The following is a 20,490-nucleotide window of genomic DNA, read 5'->3' as shown; positions in this document are numbered from 1 at the left end:
GCGGGGCTGGACCTCGAGGCGCTGGCGGCCCGGGACAGATGAGCAGTCGCGCGGCTGGACCTCGTGGCGCTGTGCCCCGGCCTGGCTCTGCAGCCCTCTGCGACCACAATTTCCCTCGGATTCCGAGCGCGCGCGGTTGAGGCCAATGGGACGCCGGCGCTGGACTGTCGGGCGGGTTCAGCCAATGAGCAGGCGCTGTGGGAGAGGTGGGCCCGCCCCCCCACACATCCCACGCACCCCGCCCCCGCTGCCCCGGCCGACGCCCTCCATGCCCCGCCCCGGGTTCTCCCAACTGGAGCGTCGCCGAGTCAGACGGAGGCTCCCGCCCCGCCACCGTGACGGCGGCTGAGGGAGGGCGAGCGAGCCGGCTGCGCGGCGTCCCCCGCGGCGAGCGGTCCGTCCAGGGTGTCCGAAGCAAGCGAGGGCGCGCCGCCCACGGGAACCCCCGGCAGGGCGGAGAACCGAGAAGAGGCCACCCGCCAAAGTGAGTTTCCAGCGGGGAGCCGGGGCCCGCCCGGCGAAGCCAGGACCGCGTCCAGCCCGACCAGATGATGGCCCGGGATGAGCCGGGCAAGAACCAGGAGGACGCGAGGTTAGGTGCCCTGGTGTTGGCGGGGGTTGTTGAATGGACTTCGGTGCGTCCCGCAGCCGCCTGGCGGAGAGGGTAGGTGGCCGGGAGTCAAGTGTGCGCTCCGACCCGGGCCGATCCAGGGTCTGGACCCCTCCGCGTACCAGGCCGGGGCCTGCATCCTCCCTCTCTCCATCCTGTACGACCGCAGTCTCTTTCCCGGGATGGCCAAGTTTCTTGAGAGCCACCTCTGGGCACAGAGGGAAGACAGAGATAGATGATTGCACTTTGAGAAGAGGGTTTTTAAAGACCAAACTAACTTCCAGTTGTGATGAGTGCCCAGGGCCTACACCCCGGCCGGGTTGCCCTTTCTTTCCCCCTTCCCAGTCCCGGGGTGCCCTGGTCTTCAGTTTCGTTAGTGTCAGTGTGGAGTTGGGATCTCAGTAAGGAGGTAGTGTAGATTCGTTAACATCTGTCAAAGGTAGAATGTTTACAGATAGGATGGGTAGGTGTACACCTTCGCTCTGGGGGGTGGATTTATTTGTAATCCTTCCAACGAAAGCTTTGGGAGGTCTAGTTCTTCCTTAGCTCACGGATTTCTTGAAGACATTCCAAGCTCATGGTTTCCTTGTAAGACTTCTTGTTGCCCTGTGTCTTGCCCTACCATTTCAGAAAATTGTTAATGGCCTGAGCTGGACACCAGCAAAAAGGACTCAAAAGACTGTTTGGCCAAATGTGAAGAGGTTGTTGACCATACTATAAAAATGGACCCCAACACTGGAAGATCAGGAGGGTGGGGCCGCTTTAGAGATGCAGCGAGCACGGGATTTGATCTCTGAAAGGATAGCACTCCTGTATCACAATCACTGTGTCTGAGCTATCTATAGCCAAGGTTCTGAGGGAAGCAGAATTTAGGGACTTGTTTCTGTACAGATTTCAGGGAGAATAAGAAGAAGTATATGGGTTGGGGCGCCTGGGTGGCTCAGTCATCAAGGGTCTGCCTTCAGCTCAGGTCATGATCCTGGGGTCATGGAATGGAGCCCCGCATCGGGCTCCCTGCTCAGGGGGAGCCTGCTTCTCCCTCTCCCACTTTCCCTGCTTGTCCCCTCTCTGGCTGTGTCTCTCTCTGTCAAATAGATAAATAAAATCTTAAAAAGAAAAGAAAGGACAGAAACCACATATGCTGTAAAACAGGCATTATTTAAGTGCCATTTTACAAAGGAAGAGATTAAGGCCCTAAGAAGATTTGGAAGTAAAACACATTGCACAATGTATAGAGGGTTGGCACAGTGAAGATTCACAGTGCCCAGCAGCCCAGCTACAGCCTGTGCTCTGAAATCCTGCTGCTTTACCTCTGGAGGAAACAAGTCTTAGGTTGAGACTACCAGGACAAGAAGAAGGCATGCAGCAAGCACAGAGACTCCACTGGGCTAAGGTCTGATTTATGTGTTTAGATAAACCAGCTGGATTTCAGGTTTAGAGAAAATGGGGGAGTTAGGTTTAGGTAGTGTGTGGTGTGTTTGGAAGAGATGACAGGTTTTGTGAACCAGTGGTGGAGTCTTGTGGCTCAAAGGAATGGGAGTAGCGCAGGGTAATACTGCTAGCAACTGCCAGTGAGAATTTGAACCGGCATCTGTCTGATTCCCGTCTCAGAAGTCATTGTCTGGGTTTTAGCACTGAAAGTCCCACATCCCAGGAAACCCCAGAGTCTCCAGTCTTAGTAATTCCCTCAACAGGGAAATCCCTCACTTAGCACTGCAAGTTCCCCATTCCCTTAGTCCTGGGCAAACCTGGACAATTTGATCAACCTCCTCCCTTCCGTCTTTCCTTCCTTCTTTCCTTCCTTCCTTCCTACCTACCTACCTTACTTGTTTCCCTGATTGGGGGAAAGAAGCAAGGCTTCTTTCTCCTCCTCTGGCATTGGTGTGTCTTATCTCCTATGAGTTCCCTTTAGGTCCTAAGCTATAGAAGTCACCAGCCCTGAGCTTTGCCGGGTTTCCAGATCAAGGCCATTGAGTTGTATGTGTGTTTTGTTGTTGTTGTTTTGTTTTTAGGGACTTTAAAAAACACATATTTATTTTAGAGATGGGGGGCAGGCAAAAGGAGAGAGTTCTTAAGCAGATTTCCCACTGAGCACAGGGCCCAATGAGGAGCTCCATCTCAGGACCCACGAGATCACAACCTTAGCCAAAACCAAGAGTCAGATGCTTAACCAACTGAGCCACCCAGGGCACCAAGGCCACTGAGTTCTCATTGGATCCAGAGTCCAACAAAAGACAAGGTTCTGTTTTCATCACCTTTAAGGAAGAGAAACTTCAGAAATATTCTAGAGAAGTTTCACTCCATCAGTGGAAGCAAGGTGAGGAGTCTCTGGCTCCTTGGGCCTGCCTTCGCACCTCTGGAGAGGTAGCCTTTGGATTACTGGAGACCCAGTAAGGGAAGCGATCATCCCAATTTCACACTGAAAGTATCATGTCCTGGGAGACCTTCCCTGGAGTATGAAAAGTCCTGGTCTGGGTGATGAGTGTGGAAGACTGGAGGAAATGAACAAAGCCCATACAGTGACCCTAAAAGAGGGGCTGAGAGCAACATTGTCTTAAGTGTCAAATGAATATAGTTGCCCACTTCCTCCATGACCACTGATGTTGTCACCCACAGTTTGCAGTTGACACTAACAATTGACCCATCCACGGTTGCTTGCTGGAGAGTGACTTCAGTGTGTCATAATTAGGAAGATTACAGTCTGTCCTCGACTTTCCCTGTGGATGTACTGTTGTGATGTGTATCAGGACAGGCTAGTTTAAATTTTTAAACTTGTGCATATTGTTTTCTAAGAAGTCAGTTAATGAAAATGAGAACAATTATACCACCAACACAAGCATGATCCCTTCATCTAGAAAGAAGACTAAGTGGGCCGTGTTATTTTAGTGACAAATGGAAAGAGATCTAGAACTGGATCAGGGAGGTAGATAACCAAAACAGAGAATACTGCACAATATGCAGGAAAGACTTTGGGATTGGGCATAGTGGAGAAGGGGATGTGAAAAAACATGTGGAGACTGAATCTCACCAGTCCAGAATGAGATAGGCAAGTGACTCTAAACCCATCAAAAGTATTTTTATTCCCCCAAGAAGATGATCAATGTTCAGTCAAAAATAGCAGCTGTTGAATGAGCTTGGGGATACCACATAAACCAACGGGTATCATCCTGTGGTTCCCTTGACTGCTCTGTGCATCTGAAGAAGTTACTTTTCTTGACTTAGGAATTGCAACTAAAATACCCTGTGGGCGATCAAATGGAGAAACTCTGATAGCAGAGCTGTTGGCCCCTTACAGTGTACAGCTGGTTTGGTCCTTTCTCACCAGCCATCATGCTTTCTACAGTCTATGCTCTGAACCATGGCAACAAAAAAATGTTCCCTCTAGTTCTTAGGTCCCTTGACTTGAAAAATAGGATTTCAGATTACCTTCTCGATTTCTAGAGGATTTTAATGGAACTGCTGGAATCACAAAGCAGAAGACTTGTTGATATTTTGCCCAAATACAAACTAGACTTAGCTCATCTATCTCCACATTCGTCAGAAAGTGCCCATGTAAATTTGGGCAAATCCCACTCAGTCTATAAGTGTCTCACCAGAGAAAATGAAAAGATCTTACCTATTCAATACCCTGCACATCTTATATATGACACTCCTAAAAAGGGTTGTGGTTTGGGATGCCTGGATGGCTCAGTCAGTTAAGCATCTGCCTTCAGCTCAGAGTCCTGTGATGGAACCCCCACATCAGGCTCCCTGCTCAGCAGGAAGTCTGCTTGTCTCTCTTCCTCTCCCCTACCCCTGCTCCTTCTTTCTCTCTCTCTCTCACATAAATGAAATCTTTAAAAAAAAAAAAAAAAAAAAGAGGGAAGGGTTGTGATTTGTTTATATATGGTATTGAGACTTTCATAAGGAAAGTTTTTGGTCACTTTTCAGTTTTGTCAAAATGTCCAGAAGCTCTTAATGAGATTTTTGACTTTAAAGAAGTGGAAGAAGATAGCCTTGTTAGATATGTGCCTACAAAATGGACCTCATTGCTCCCAGTCACAGAAAAGATTGTAAAGTGTCGGCCTACCATAAAATCATAGTTTCAACATTTGGGACAAGAAGACTGTTCTTCTTTGATTTGGAATATATTGAAGATGAAAATGGATAAGAGGGGTATAGTAAAATGGAAATTTATATGCTGTGTCTCCACAACTGATGGTCTTTGAAGAGGCTATAGGAAGCCTAGAAAAGGATCAACAGACCGCACCTGAACTGTCTAATGTTATGTATAAGTTGAGACAAAAATTCATACAGCATAAAAATTATTCATTTTTTGGAAATAAGACTGCTTCAGAACTTTAAAAAAAAAAAAAGTCTCCAGAAAAGGGTAATCAAGTTAAACAGGACTTTCTTAATTTCTTTACTAAGACAGTAGCTTATTTGGAACCCAACTTCAATTTTACCAGTTCAAATTATCTCTATGCCTCAAAACCATTTTCCCTGAAAAGGAGATGTTTACCTTATGATGGCTTCCAGTGTGCTTCAGAGTGCTTAAAAATGATGGACATTGGGGTGCCTGGGAGGTTCGGTTGGTTACGGATCCAACTGATCCAATCGGCTCAGGTCATGATCTCAGGGTTGTGACACTGGCCTCTGTGCTGGGCTCTGTACTCAACAGGGAGTCTGCTTGAATTTCTCTCTCTCTCCCTCTCCCCCTCCCCCTGCTCATGTGCACACTTGCGCTCTCTCTCAAATAAATTTATCTTTTTAAAAAATGAAAGCCTATATGATGAATTTACAGATACAAAGGACCTGATTAACAAACTGCTGACCTTAACAAGCCTGTGGACACAAATTGGGTGGACCTTTTTGGAGAAATGAAAGCAAACACCTACAAATTTAAAAACCTGCTGTTGCTAGTAAGTAAAATCCTAACTATTCCATGCTCACACACTTTTATTGAGAGGGTATTTAGCCTAACGTCATCACACTGGGCTGATGCAAGGAATCTGTGTCCCGTGGGCTTGAGGAGAGCAGAGCTGCAGGTCAGAGTGAATTTTACATTTGACAGTATTCAGTTTTACCACTACATGAAAAAAAAGAAGGATGTCCTTAAGGCTGCAAACAGTTCAGAAAAGTATTATTGGGAAAGAAGACAGAAAGAATAAAAATAGTCTACTGTACCATGGGACAGAAATATGTCATTTTTAATTAAACATAGGAAATCTCTGTTTCATCCTATTCATGTTCTCCTTTTAAAGTCTTGCATTATGTATCTTATGTTGATTTATATATTTGTATTTAAAAATATGCACAGCATATTAGCACAGCAGTAGGTGTCTAATTTAGAAATAATATACATATATTGGGATGCTTGTTCAAAATTTCTTTTACTGGGACTCCTGGGTGGCTCAGTCGTTAAGTGTCTGCCTTTGGCTCCAGTCATGATCCCAGGGTCCTGGGACTGAGACCTACATAGGGCTCCCTGCTCAGTGAAGAGTCTGCTTCTCCTTCTCCTTCTGACCCTCTTCCCACTTCTGCCCTCTCTCTCTCTCAAATAAATAAATATTTTTAAAAAATTCTTTTACTGATGAGAAGAGCCCTAAATGATCAGTAATCCTGTGGTATCTAGAAGAAGAGAAGAATCACGGACCTGAAGCAGACTTTTTTTATTTGCTTAAAAATCAGTAAGTCTCTTGTGACTTCTATTTTTTTTTTTTTAAGGTTTTCTTTATCTTGGGGCACCTGGGTGGCTTATTCAGTTAAACGTCTACCTTTGGCTCGGGTCATGATCCCAGGGTCTAGGATCAAGCCTTGCATAAGGCTCCCTCCTCAGGGGGAGCCTGCTTCTCCCTGTCCCTCTGCCCCTCCCCTTGCTTGTGTTCCCCCTCTCTCTGTCAAATAAAATTTTTTTTAATTTTATTTATCTATTTAGGAGAGACAGAGAGAACATGAGCAGGGGAGGGGCAGAGGAAGAAGGAAATTTCCCACTGAGCAGAGACCCCAGCACAGGTCTAGATCCTAGGATCCCAGGATCACGACCTGAACTTGAAGGTGCCCTGTGACTTTGGTTTTTATGAATTAATCTCCCAAACCCAGGGTGCCCACAGAAGAGCTGATACAGACTGAGTTTGGGAACATTGTTTGAAAATGAGGATTAGGCTCGGGATCCACAGAGCACTCATTGAGGGCTAAACATCCTGTGAGGTCCTGCCTGAGCAAGCGGCCAGTCTGTCAGTCAGTCAGGCTCTCAACTGTACTCTCCTCTTTTCCAGTCCCACCCATACACCACTTAGGAAAGCCTGTGTTACTATACATTGGGAGTTCTGCAAATCCAAAGGGGCCTGAGGATGGAAATCAGGAGATCTGAGAACATGGATGGAGAAAATAAATTTTTATCCTCACTAACCTCTAAAGTCTAGCATTTGTTTCATAGGCCACAAACCACCACAGTATCAGTACCTGTGACTCTGTCATCACGAGCAGATGTTTGCATGTTTCAGATACCCGAAAATATTGTTTAGGTGCAACACCGTTTGGGAACTACGGTATTATAATCCCCACTCTGAGATCCTGTAATATGATAAAGAAGCACATTTATTAGATCGCAGATATAAATTTTTAATAATTTCATAACTGTATTTCAATAAAATTGGCTTCCTTGGAAATCCTGTTTATTGTTCTTGTGTTTTTCCAGATTGCCAAAGGCAGCTGATGGCTCATCATAGGGCCATCTGTCTCTGCTGGGATCATGAATAGACAGCTTGACAAATAGGTAGAGAGAAATATGCTTGGTGGTACCCTTGCCTTGCGTTCTAACCTTATTATTAGCTGGCATATGAATTGAAAGGACAGTGACCTCTTTGCCTAAGAACGTTTGTGAACCCACGTGTCCAAGAATATGGAATTTCCCATCATAGAAAGTTATTCTTTTAAGTTTAGGTGAAAATGCCTTGAGTAGGAATATCATGGGACTGTTTCCAGCTTCCCATACCTCAGTGACAGGGTCAACGGGATCTCTGAGCAGCATCTTATAAATCCAGGCACTGACGTCTGAAGTCAGGGGCAAGTTATTTACTGGAGGTCCTATCAGGTAAAGGTAAGGGAAGCATTCCAAGCGGGGTTTTACTTTTATTCTGGATAGGGCAAGTCCTGGAAGTCTGGAGAGAGGGTTGGGGGAGGCTAGGGTAAGGATGGGTAAGGAGTCTGGTTAGAGTTATAGTATGTGGTTTGGAAGGCAAAACTGGCGTGAAATGAGCATTTGTTGCCAGGAGGAACAATTCCAAATCCACTGAATTCATTTCCGGGATCATAGATCCTGAGACTAGCCATGACTTAAAGTGCATTGCACGTCTGTCAGTCTCTACCTTTCCCTTCCCTTAATTAGGCCCAGCAAATCCTGGGCGTGGAGTATAAAACCACCGGGATCCTGAGCTCCCCTCCACCTCTGGAGTGGAAATATAATGAAGGGAGTGATATAATGTGTGTGATATAATGAAGAGAGCTCCGGCTTAGAAACCAAACTTTGGCTCTAACCTTTGTACCCCACTTAGGACCTGAGACCGTGGACAACTCAGTCACCCCATCTGTCTGAACCTTAGCTCCCCGCACTGAAAATGGGGACAGTCGCCGGCAAGAATCTAAAAGGCCTGATTGCTGTCTTCTGAGTGGTGAACGAACCTCAAGGTTAAAACTCCGCCTACTAGGATGCCGGCTACACCCAGACCTATTCTCTGCGGGGGCTTCCCCGTCCGGCCGGGTTCGGCAGGAGGCAGCAGACCCCAGCACGGCTGTAGAGCCAGAGCGGAAAGCTGGGCAGAAAGAGCGAGCAGCGGAGGAGCCGACTGGCCTCGGGGTCCGCAGCCTGTGCAGGGCACGCCCGGCGGAGGCGAGGGCAAGCCGTGGCGCATGCGCGCCGCGGGACCGACACCGCCCGGAACCAGCAGGCTCTGCCAGTGCGGGGAGGTAGCGCGCAGAATCGGGAGGTGCTGGCGGCGGGGACCGCTTCCGGACACCAGGTACGAGGCTGGCCCGAGGCTGGCTCCCGATTTTTCTCTTTTGAGCCGCGGGGAGGGCTCGGGGCTGCAGGTGAGCTGTATACCTCGCAGTCGAGAACTTCTCTCCTGAATTTTCTTGTAAAGGCACAGATCTGAGCAAAGATGCTAATGACCTGGGGAGGATTTTGCAGGGGATGGCGGCTGCTTCTTCCAAGCGTCGCTTCTCTCCGTCTTCTGGGAATTCCCGGAATGTCTTCCTTCCGCGGCCCTGAATCTCCCACCTGTCCTCCTTCCGACCTTCCTGGAGCTGGGGAGAGGCGGGGAAGGGATGGGGTTCTCTGACCATGGCAAAAACGCTTGGCAGTTTAACCTTGCTAGTACCACCCAGACTTCATTCGAAGATGGTCTTTCGAGCCCCCAAGGAGTACAAAGGTAGGTAGTTTTTTATACAGTAGCTTACAGAAAATCTCTTAGTGGGTCCCCCAAATTTTGGAGGGCTAGGGGCAAGGCAGGGCCCTGTCACCTGGTTTCATACGCGGTGCAGTAAATCATTTTTGCTGCATTGCACCCAAGACGCTTTCTGGCCTCTCCAAGTACTGAGGTAGTATTTTCAGTGAGAGCCTGTGAAGCAAGGCGCCCATCAGCTCCTACTTCCATCACTTCCCTGTGTGGTTCTGGTCATATGGTCCTGCCATGGACAGGGAGCAAGAGGGATGTTTGCTTTTTGTCTGCAATTTCTCTCTGTATTCAGAAACTTCTTGCAAGGATTGGGAATAGGTGTGTGTATTTTGCCTCCTTAGAATACTCAGCTCAGTAAGGAGATTAAGGGAACAGACCGTTGCCTGGCAGTAGAGCTATACTGAGGGTTGACCAGTTACAGAATGTCTTCCCTCAGGCAAAAGTTGTTCCTCTGGTTCATTCAGCAAGTATTTCTGCACACCCTGCCTTGTGCGTGGCGGTGAGCTTGGTGATGTGGGGAGGACAAAGGTGAACAGAACTTGAGCTTAGCCCCGGAGGAGCTAGGCTGAGAAGGGAGGTCGGGAGGGGAGCTCAATGTAAGTAACTCCATGCCAGGGAGAAGGGGCGGGGCCCCAGGAGAGCGTCAGAAGGAGACTGGGAGCTCAGAGGACAGAGAAGAATCGGCCTTTTACATCAGGTGGCCGGTTTAAGCAGAAAATTAGGTTCCCAAATTACTACCTGATGAGGAGTGATCTCCTAAGCTTCCATCTGTGTGTAGAGGTATTTTCCTCACTGTGTGTCAGGCATCTTAGGCTATGTCTCAGATAGGTCCCACCATTCCTGGATTCCTCCCTCCACCTGCTACCACATGCCTGCTGGTCCAGGGCTCCCTATCTCCTGGAGGAGCATCAAGGCCCCCCCGCCCCCCGCCTCCCACCTCTCCTTCCTGGTGCGCCAATCCAGAGACTAGACGTGAGTCATCTCTGACTCATCCCTCCCCTGGACTCCCCACATCCAGGCTTATTGATTCTGTTTCCTGAACGTCTCTCAGAGCTGACCCACCCTCCCTGCCGTTGCTCCAGGCCAGGCCACCACCAGCTCTGGCTTAGCTCAGCTTCCTGCTTCACTTCGTCCCATCTCCCGCTACCCACTGCGAGGAAGCACTGGCTGGAATTAAATCTGGTGGAGAGACTCCCCTCTGTCATCCCTACTGCCCTTGAGACAGAACCCAGCCTCCCTTTACGGCACTTAGAAGTGTCCTGGCCCTGTCTTTTTCCCCAGGCCCATGTCTTCATAGCTGCCCTGCACGCCTGTCCATTTTGAGAACAGGCCATGCTTTCTCATGCTACTGGGCTTTTGCACACGTTCTCCCTGCTGCCCAGAGCACATCCTTCCCTGCCACCCTCTTCGCTCGGCTTACTCCTCCTCTCCCCAAGATCCCAGCCCGGACCCTGTCTGCTCTAGGAATCCTCCTTTAGGCTCACAAGTCACCATAGGCTCCACTTCTTGATATCGTGCCCATGCATCTCCTCATAGGGCTCATCCACACGTCTTCCTCCTCTGCTGTGCTGTACTAAAAGGCCAGAGCCAAGTCCAAGGGCTTTCCATGCCTTCCTGCTGCCTTGCACAAAGAAGACATGCAGGGGCGTCTGAGTGGCTTCGTTGGTTAAGCATCTGCCTTCTGCTTAGGTCATGATCCCGGGATCCTGGGATCAAGCCCCACTTCGGGCTTCCTGCTGAGCAGGCAGCCTGCTTCTCCCTGCCACTGCCCCACTTGTGCTCTCTCTCTGTGTCAAAGAAATTAAAAAAAAATATTTTCCTAAAAAAGAAGACATTCAATAAATAGTTGTTAAATGGAGTTGGGCATAAGCTATAACATTATGGTTTGATTCACTGAGTGCCTGAGTCATAAATTCACTCCATCTCTGTTGTTTCCTCAGCAAGCTGGCACAGTTATGGCCTCACACATGTCAAGCTTAAAAATGGGTATAGGGTGAAAGAGAAGAACAATCATTATTCAAGCAGCTAGTATTTGATGAGTGTCCAGTACGTGTAGGCCCTGTTGTAAGCACTCTTCAGTATTACCTCATTTAATCACCACAACCTGTGAGGTAATTTTATCATTATCCGTATTTTACAGATGGAGAGACCGAGTTGCAGAGAGATTAGGGACCACACACAATGTTACATAGCTAGCAGCCAGTGGCAGCAGGCTTGGAGCCCAGCATACACTGTGGAATTCGATTAAGTCTTTGGGAACAACAGTAGGTCAGACGGACCATGAGAAGCTGACAGGGCTGAAGACGGAAGGCATGCAGTGTGGTCACAACTTGAAGCTACGAGACCAACAGAGGTGACTGATCCAGAACTTTACAGATCTGAGAGACATGAGTTTTATTTGCATATAGATATAGAAGCGGCACTGGGAATCAGAAATTAAAAGAATTAGAAAGCTACAAGGAACTTTAGGGTTCATCTCATCTACTCCCCTCACTTTGCGGGGGAGTCAGTGTCAGGGATGGGGCATGAGTCAAGGCCCAACAGCCTGCTGCTGACCAGTACCCATGTCTCCAGCCTGTCGCCAGCACACTTTCTCCTGCATCTTACCGATTCCTGGGTAGGATTTTCATGGAACTTCTCACCCCTAGGTGTATGTTTCAACTGCTGCTATGAGACACATAGGATATTCTCGTCACTCACGTGATTTTTTGCCAGGGGCTTCGTTATATTCATCAGTGATTTGCCATTGATTAAGCATGCATGTTTCTGGTTGAGCTTGAAATTAATCTCTGTAACTCCGTGGAATACATGCCATTTTTGTATTACCTATGCTCCCCCCATCCCCAGTTCTTTTTATTTTGTAAAACTTGTCCCTTCATCCAGCGGTAGAATTGCAACCTTGCCAATGGACCTGATCGGTTTTGGTTATGCGGCCCTTGTGACGTTTGGAAGCATTTTGGGATATAAGCGGAGAGGTAAGCCTTAACTCTATTTCTCATCCAAGGGCCTTGGTAGGGGATTGCTGGTTGTGCTAAGATCATGTGAGGGTTTCAAGTTGGTGCAGCCACTTTGGAAAACAGTATGGAGATTCCTTAAAAAATTAAAAATAGAGCTACCCTATGACCCTGCAATTGCACTGCTGGGTATTTATCCCAAAGATACAGATGTAGTGAAAAGAAGGGCCATCTGTACCCCAGTGTTCATAGCAGCAATGGCCACAGTCACTAAGCTGTGGAAAGAGCCCAATGGAGTACGATGCCTCCATCAGAAAGGATGAATACCCAACTTTTGTATCAACATGGACGGGACTGGAGAAGATTATGCTGAGTGAAATACATCAAGCAGAGAGAGAGTCAGTTACCATATGGTTTTGCTTATTTGTGGAGTATAAGGAATAACATGGAGGACATGGGAGAAAGAGAGGAGAAGTAAGTTGGGGGAAACTGGAGGGGAAGAAGAACCATGAGAGACTGTGGATTCTGAGAAACAATCTGAAGGTTTTGGCGGGGGGGGGTTGGGTGATCCTGGTGTGGGTGTTATGGAGGGCACGTATTGCATGGAGCATTGGGTGTGGTGTATAAACAGTGAGTCTTGGAACACTGGTGGGGGGGGGGGGGGATCATCTGAGGGTTTGTAAATAAGACAGGAAGGTGAAGAGGTCCTAGAGGCAACCGAGGACCAGCATGTCGTGCATGGAAGGGAGTTGTAGAGGGCAGGGGGCTGGGTGTGACAGCAACCCAACCCAGCTGTCTGGGTTTCTCTTCACCTGTCATTATTAACTGTGTAATTAATTGACTCAACCTCCTCAGGGCTACTCGCTCATTATCAAATGAGGATTTTCATTTGTTTACATATTCCTAGTATCAAAAACTGAATTATGTTGATAATTGTGTTTTGCAAAGGAAAATTTGTTAAATACTTAGATATCCTCTCAGAGGTTGTCTCTTCATCTATATCCAAAAGAGGGGAGAGAAAAAAAAAAGTTGATAAGTTTTCATGCAAAAAAATGAAAGGTTCTATTTGTGACATTGGTAGGCTGCAACTTGAGCGAAAAAGCCAGGTCTACATAGGTATTAGAGGGACCCCTTATTTAGCAATTGCTAAGAAGGCCAGAAACACAGGTCTCTGTAGGGACTGAGGGGTGGCAGGTTAAAACAGAGGTTTTGTTTTTTTTTTTTCATTCTACAATATTTACTTCTTTTACTTTTGTTTTTATAATTTTCTATTTTTATAAACATATAATGTATTATTAGCCCCAGGGGTACAGGTCTGTGAATCACCAGGTTTACATACTTCACAGCACTCACCATAGCACATACCTTCCCAGATGTCCATAATCCCCCCCCCACCTTCCCTCACAACCCTCAGTTTGTTTTGTGAGATTAAGAGTCTCTTATGGTTAAAACAGAGTATTTTCTAAGATTCCTGAGAACCTCTAATTCACTTGGACTTTTGTTTGTTGCTCCTATGTTCTCTCTCAATGGGTGTAGCATATGTACTCGATGGAAGGCACCAACGTGCCATCATATAGTTTGGTGCCATCATATATATTGATGGCACCAAACTATATGATGGCTTAGCTGCACAATATGGTCCCTTGGCCTCCTACAAGAGCCCCCAACTGTGTGATCCTGGAAGCCCCTGGGGGCATGTGTTTGCAAAAAAGCGCACTCCTGTGTAATGTGGGTTAAGAGCACAAGCCACAGCATCAGGCTTTCCTAAATTCTGCTCTTGACATTACTCCTTACTAGCTCGGGTACTCATGTGAGTTGTTTTAACTTCTGGGCTCCAATTCCTCATTTGTATGTTGATCAGTTAGGTTTAAATAAGATAATGCATGTAACACATTTCACATAGTGCCTGGCTGGAAGAAGGTCTTGATATTCTTGTTTCTGCTGCTACTCCATGCCAGGGGGAGAGTCTGTGGGCCAGTGAGGCAAAATACCTTTTTCTGGTTTTGTATTCTATATTCTTAGCTGCTTGTGGCCCCAGTGCTTTAGAGCTTTTGTATAAAGTGAATCAGTTCTTTATGTTTTTACTTAAAACTTCCCTAGACATGAATCCCCTAGAGTTCGGCCTGGAGACCCTTCACGGGACAGTTACTGAGAACAGTGTTGAGTAGGTTGAAGATGTGATGTCAGGATGGTGTTTGGTAAGAGGACAAGTGTATCTGAATCCTGTACAAGACCAAGTGCCGGACATAGTTGGGTCAGAGTGAGGGGCTGATAGATTTCTTCTCTTGCTGGGAGCAGGCAAGGGGGAGAGAGGCAGCACAGCGGCACCAAGTTCTGAGTTCACCCCTCTCCCACACAGGTCCCCAGGAAAGTGCATACCCAAGTAGACACTATGATTTTGAGGCTTTTTCTGAGCCAGGTAGCCAGTGCCCAAAGCCCAAGATGGGCAGAAAGCTCTCTTGGCCTTCTCCTGCACCAGGGCTGAACCTGGCTACCTACCTTCTACTCCAGTTCAAGGTCAGGGCACAGCAGCCCCTCTGGAGAAAAAGATGGGAGCAGGAGAGCAGGTGTCTTGCTCTGAGGGAGAGAGGCCCTCTTGTGCACCTCCCAACTCCGTTGAAACTCCTTGAGACTGCCCCAGCCAGGTTGGCACTTGAAGGAGGGGTTGCGGGGCACAGCTTGGCACTTCTTTTTTCTTTTTTGGTAGCCCCACTATAGACTGAGCTTTTTTGCAGGATCTGGCTCCCTTCCACGAGCCATAGCCTTCTTAAACCTAGAGCCTGCCCATCCTCACTGTTTGCTGTCTGACCTCTGCGAGACTCGGGTGCAGCTGCTTCCCCTGCCTGCACATACTTCAGGTGGGGAGGGTCCCAGCATTGCAGAACTCATCAGGGTGTACAGAAGAGAGTCCAAGGTCTCTAAGTGAGAAGACACCTTAATTAAGGTGACCTAGTCATGCGTTCCAGAAAATGCTTCAATTCCCTTGACTGTTTTCTAATCTGCTGTCTTCTGCTAAACATGACCCATTTAACAGGGAGGGCCCGGGCCTGCATTTTGTCAGCATTTATCAAGTGCTGCCAAGTACCCAGCACTGGGTCAGGCCCTGGAAAACAGCAGTGAGCAAAAAGAGATGGTGCTTGGAAGCAAGTTGGGGGGCTGACCTTAAATACGTGGACAGGTGCGCAAATACAGGATGGCGAATCGTTGGAGACTCTGATGGGGCCCCTTGTTCAGAGTGGTGTGTCAGAGAAGATGTCTCTAGGAGCTGACCGTTACAGAGACAGGTGCGCTGCAGTTGGCCAGGCAGACAGGGCAGGGAAGAGCAGTCCAGGCAGGGAACAGCATGTCTAGAAGCCATGAAGAATAAAGACTTAAGGGATCTGATCGAAGGCCAAGGCTCCCGTAATCGAGTCGACTTGGGTTTTTCTCTAAGTGCAGTAGGAAGCACAGACAGTTTTTAATTAGCGGAGTGACCAATCTGGACGTATGATTTTAGAAGACCGTGTTGCCGTGTTTGCAGAATAGATTTGGGGGGAAGGAGGAACAACGAGGAATTTGACGTTCTGTCCAACTGTAACATTCTAAGCCTTTGTGTACTTGACGTGGATGGTATTACCAACACTGTTTTGCAACTGACAAAACTCAGAGACTAAGTGCCTTAGCCAAAGTCCTTCAGGCAACAAATGGAAGAATTAGGACTAGAACCTAGCTTGTGTGTCTTCTCATTCAGGATGCTGCTGTGTGTGTGCGCGCGCACACTGCTGCAATGGTTTTTAACCCTGGTTACCATCTGAATTTCCTATAGATATTTAAAACATAGGGATGCCTAGGCCCTACCCTGAGGGATTCCAATCTGATAGATTCTAAATAGAGTGAGCTCCACAAAGCACCGACTGTGTGTGTGTCTGTCTGTTTTGTGCACAGTGTCCCTGGCAGGAGGCCCGTTGCCGGTGGGCTGAAAGTGCTCAGTGTTGGTCACCGTGCCCTGGGGCAGGGGATGAATGGACTGAGGGCAGGAGAGCACTGGGTGGGAGGCTACTGGCTCTTCCCATCTCTCAGTACAGTCCCCATTCATCCCTGAGTCCTGACATCCCGAGGCTGGAAGCTTTGTTAATTATTCAGGACAGAACCATTGCTTGCTTTGCATGGGACTTCTCTTTCTACCTCTATGAGCTTAAATACCATTGCATCCCATTATTATCACAGCCTGAGTAAAAAGAGGGAGGCAGGGAGAAGAGGGGGAAGAGAAGGACAGAGAGAGGTATAAAGAAGTCAACCGATTGTCTAGGTCATGCAATCAAAGTCAGAACCGCCACCACCAGGCAGGCTTTCATATTCACTCAAGCCGTATCTAACCCTGGCACTGCCATGTATTCGGGGTTCCTCTGCCTTGCATTTTGGGTTCAGCAGGGACCAGTCATATTAGAAGCAGTCCATGAAGAAGCGGATATATAATTTGGCTTTGTCGAGCTACAGTGCCCACCTAGATACGCATTTGAAGGTGCATGTATCATTCTTGAAAGAAAGGAAGGAATTCCTTTCATTTGGGGATTCTCTCTCTGAGCCCCTTTTTTTCCCCCAGGTGGTGTTCCATCTTTGATCGCTGGTCTTTTTGTTGGATTTTTGGCTGGCTATGGAGCCTACCGTGTCTCCAATGACAAGCGAGATGTCAAACTATCACTGTGTAAGTAAGACATTTTTTCCAGTTTTGAAGGGTCGAACCTTGGGAGTGACTTTTTTGATACTCTGTACTAGGTATACTGGAAAACGTAGTCATGTGGTAAGTAGATACGCATGTGTGGAGACTGAACAGAATTCTTGTTCCTTTCTAGAGTGACCCACTCAGAAACAAGGATATTGCTCCCAGGCCTTCAGACACAGAAGCATGTTTCTATGAAACTTATTACTAGAAAAATAAAATTAGAAAAATTAAGGAATTATGTCCAGAATTTCTGCTAATACCCTTAAGTACCTATTAGCATAGTTTTTGTGTTGCTATTAAAATACCAAATAAGACAGCCTCGCATTATTTTATTTAATTCACAAGCAGCTTTTAGATCCTGTTTTACCCTAGGACTCGATCTAGAAAACCAAGGCTGACCTTTTTTTAGCTTCTTCCCTTGTCCGGCTTAGCAGGGGAATGTCCATAGTAAAAATGGAAACCTGTGTGTTTAGGCCCAGGATGCTTGGTTCTCTTTAATCTAACTTGAGATCCCGTGAAGGTTTGGAAATTGTTTCCGTTTAATTTGATTATTATTCAGAGTGTCCTGGTGGTATGGAAGACAGGACAAATAAAGACAAATTATACCAGTTCCGTCTTCAAGGGAGAGCAAGAGACTTTGTGTTGTATTTTTTTCCCTTGACTTGTTTGAAATAGGAGCTAAGGATAGTTTTTAATAATGAAATTGTGTCAAAAGAAGAAACAAAACAGCAAGATGTGGATATTTGGGTTTTTTACTCACATGCATTTAAGTAGTTCACGTGTGTTTATTGTCCGTCATTTTGTTCTTTATATCAGCAAGTGATTTTTCGTTGAAAGCTGTTCTGAAATTGCGATGTCGGCATCCGCCTCTATTCCCTAAAACATTCTCTCTCCGTACTGGGTCAGCTCCTCAAAGGCTGGCGGGACGCTTCTGAGTGTAATATTATTGCCCAGACTGTTCTTACTTAGCCTCCAGGCATCCATTTCCCAGAATGCAGTACTGCAAATTACAATCAATCGGCCTTTTTTCCTAGTATTTTTTTACTCATCAGGTCTTACTTAAAGACTCTGATTATTTTCTTTACTTTCACTTAAATGAGCATTTATTGGATGTCTCCTGTGGGTCCAGACAGACTCCCCAGAGTTTGTGAAGAAAGCTGAAGAAGACACAGTCCTAGCCTTCCAGGCGTTTCTACAAACAGAAAATTAAGTTAGAAAAAGACTTTTTCTTCTGGAGATATTTCGGGAATGGATTTTAACATGTTGCTTACTCAGAAACCTTTTTGATAAGCTAGTTTATAAAGTCTTTTAAGAGAGCATTTTATCTTTTTAAGAAGATAGCAGTTTAATACTTATACATAATAGCTATTGTATTAGAAAGCTGAAACAATGTCTCTCTCTCTCTCTCTCTCTCTCTTTTTTTTTTTTTTTTTTTTTTTTTTGCATGAGCAAGCATTGATAATGTGTTTGAAACTCTGGTTCATGCATTGGTTGGGTTTTTAGTTACAGCTTTCTTCCTGGCCACCATAATGGGTGTGAGGTATAAGAGATCTAAGAAAATCATGCCAGCTGGACTGGTTGCAGGTTTAAGGTAAGAAACACTATTTTTCTGTACTTTTTCTTCTGTCATCATTTAATGTGGACTTTTTGGCAAGAGTCAGTTTTAACTTGAAAAGGTCAATGTGATTTTTGTTAGAGTAAGCATGACTATAAAACCTTAAAGTATCATGCCTGCAGTCCGTCTTTGGTATTGATGTCCCCAGGAACATTATGGGGAGTACATGGGGTGTTGCTATAGTATGTGACTGCATGTACTCACGTTTTTTAGAATAAAGAACTGAATTCAGCCTTTTTTCCTCAAGATTTACTCATCTGAAACAGTAAATGTATTCATTTAAATCTGATACTCAGTCTCTCTTAGAGCATTAGACAAAGTGATAGCCTGCTACACTTCTTTGAGTTTTCAAGAGAGGACAGTTAATATTTAAAAAAATAAATAAATAAAGAGGGAGCCTCCAATTTCTTAATTTGATCCCAGTAATTCTATCCATGAGATTAAGCATATTACCACCTACAAATTTATAGTGACATTTTCAATTCTTCCTGGAGGCAGCCTTTATATGTTGAAAGCCTTAAAGTTGTTTACTTCTTTTGCTACACATTTTTACTTTTTGAAATGTATTCCAAAGAAATAATGAAATGTATAGAAAGGCTGATGTTTATTGCAACTTTATTTCTAATGGAACACATGGTAAACTGAAAAATTAAAACTCATCAATAAGGAAATGTTTCAATAAGGCTTTTGTCCACTTAATGAAATATTGAACAGCAATTACATGACACATTTTCAAAAACCACTTAGTGACATTAGAACCTCTTAATGATATAGTGGGAGATAAAAACAAATAAACAACCAAATCTGAGTGCGATCTTAGAAGTTTGTGTATAAAAAACCAAGATAGGAAAGAGATGCTTCAAACCTTTAATAGTGTTTATCACTGGTTGATAATGCAATGAGTAAATTTCTCCATTCTACTTTTCTTTAGAATTTTCTCATGGCTGTGTATCATGTTTATGACTTGGTGGCAAGGGGCATGAGGGTCAGCGAGGACTGTGACTACAAAGGACTGTTTTCCAGTTACGGCTGTGTTTTAAAAATGATCTTGGTGATAGAAAGAATCAGAGGTAGGCTTTATGGGTCAAGAAGAACAAGACCCCAGTCAGTGGAAAGTAGCTGAGATTATAATAATATCACCCCAGAATTGCTCCTTGCTTCTTATTTTTAAGCCACTTGCCCTTACTAGCTTATGAAAGGTTTGTGTTCCTCTCCAAACCTTTCTCTTACAAAGGTTCATCTCGGGTTTTCAGAATCATGAGTTCTGATTTTGCTCAGTCAATCAGCATTTTTAAGTGGCTAATTCAGTCAGGTCTGGGAAGTTCCAGTACAGGGATAATTACGGAGATCACCCCTGCTCCAGGAGAAGTGAGCATCTTGGAAGCCAAAGTTTAGTAACAGTACCGGTTAGGTGAACATACGAACTGTCTTATGCCACATAAGCGTGACCCGCTCTTTGCCTTTTGTTTTAATCCAGCCTCATGATGATTCTAAGACTTATCTTACTGCTACTCTGAGAATCCAGAGGAACTGAAGACTAAATTCGTATGATTCTACTGTAACGGGCAGAGTATACACTTTGGATTTAAAAGATAAACTTCAAGGTGGAATATTACGTGTCTTGTTTTATGTTACAAACAACAGAAATGTTCCAAAATGAACACCAGTTTGAGGGATTTTTTTAAAAACTGAAAACTCAACTGTTTTCTACTTGTCAGATAATGGTCTTGTTAAAGATATTCAATAAATCGTTATACATGCTTTCAGTTACTGTGTCTACTTTTATATCTGTAAGGGTTTGTTTTGTTTTGTTTTGTTTTTTGACAATTCCAAATACTCCTCTGAAGTTTAAATGAAACTGTAAGTTCTCAGATAATGGAATGCCAGAAGTGACCTTCACAAAAGGTGCTGATGTAACTGCTTGTCCTTTGTGTTATATTAGAAATTATAGTTCTTGCATTTTAATTTTATTGCTGCCAGTTTTATTTTCCCCTTTAAAAAAACTCCATTCTCAGCACTGTCTACGTACTAACAATCTATTCAGTATTCAAATAAAATGCATTCTGCTTTAAACCCATTTCTCTCGGGGCGCCTGGGTGGCTCAGTGGGTTAAGCCGCTGCCTTCGGCTCAGGTCAGGATCTCAGGGTCCTGGGATTGAGTCCCACATCGG

The 20,490-nt window shown here is 45.6% G+C and overlaps 1 protein-coding gene across 5 annotated transcripts; it reads left to right on the top strand.

Annotated features, from left to right (window-relative positions):
- Window positions 1–332: 332 nt before the first annotated feature.
- TMEM14A (transmembrane protein 14A) lies at window positions 333–20,085 on the top strand. Of its 5 annotated transcripts, none has more exons than XM_059400249.1 (7): window positions 333–592; window positions 5,394–5,511; window positions 8,146–8,610; window positions 11,932–12,023; window positions 16,585–16,686; window positions 18,208–18,295; window positions 19,797–20,085. In XM_059400249.1, exons 3-7 carry the CDS (start codon window positions 8,300–8,302, stop codon window positions 19,834–19,836), a joined length of 633 nt encoding a protein of 210 aa, XP_059256232.1. In that variant the 5' UTR covers window positions 333–592; window positions 5,394–5,511; window positions 8,146–8,299; the 3' UTR covers window positions 19,837–20,085. The 5 variants fall into 5 exon arrangements, with proteins under 5 accessions (XP_059256232.1, XP_059256230.1, XP_059256233.1 ...); XM_059400247.1 differs by having other exon boundaries at window positions 333–664; XM_059400250.1 differs by lacking the exon at window positions 5,394–5,511.
- Window positions 20,086–20,490: the final 405 nt, after the last annotated feature.

This window comes from Mustela nigripes, chromosome 5 (assembly GCF_022355385.1).
Source record: "Mustela nigripes isolate SB6536 chromosome 5, MUSNIG.SB6536, whole genome shotgun sequence".
NCBI classification, from domain to species: Eukaryota; Metazoa; Chordata; class Mammalia; order Carnivora; family Mustelidae; genus Mustela; species Mustela nigripes.
Note: the sequence above shows the minus strand (reverse complement) of the source record. Positions and strands in the feature narration are given on the sequence as shown.

Coding starts and splice junctions, on each gene's coding strand:
- TMEM14A (XM_059400250.1), top strand. CDS start 8,300: ATGCCGGCTACACCCAGACCTATTCTCTGCGGGGGCTTCCCCGTCCGG. Junction 12,024..16,584: donor TTTGGGATATAAGCGGAGAG/GTAAGCCTTAAC, acceptor TTTTTCCCCCAG/GTGGTGTTCCATCTTTGATC. Junction 16,687..18,207: donor AGATGTCAAACTATCACTGT/GTAAGTAAGACA, acceptor TTGGGTTTTTAG/TTACAGCTTTCTTCCTGGCC.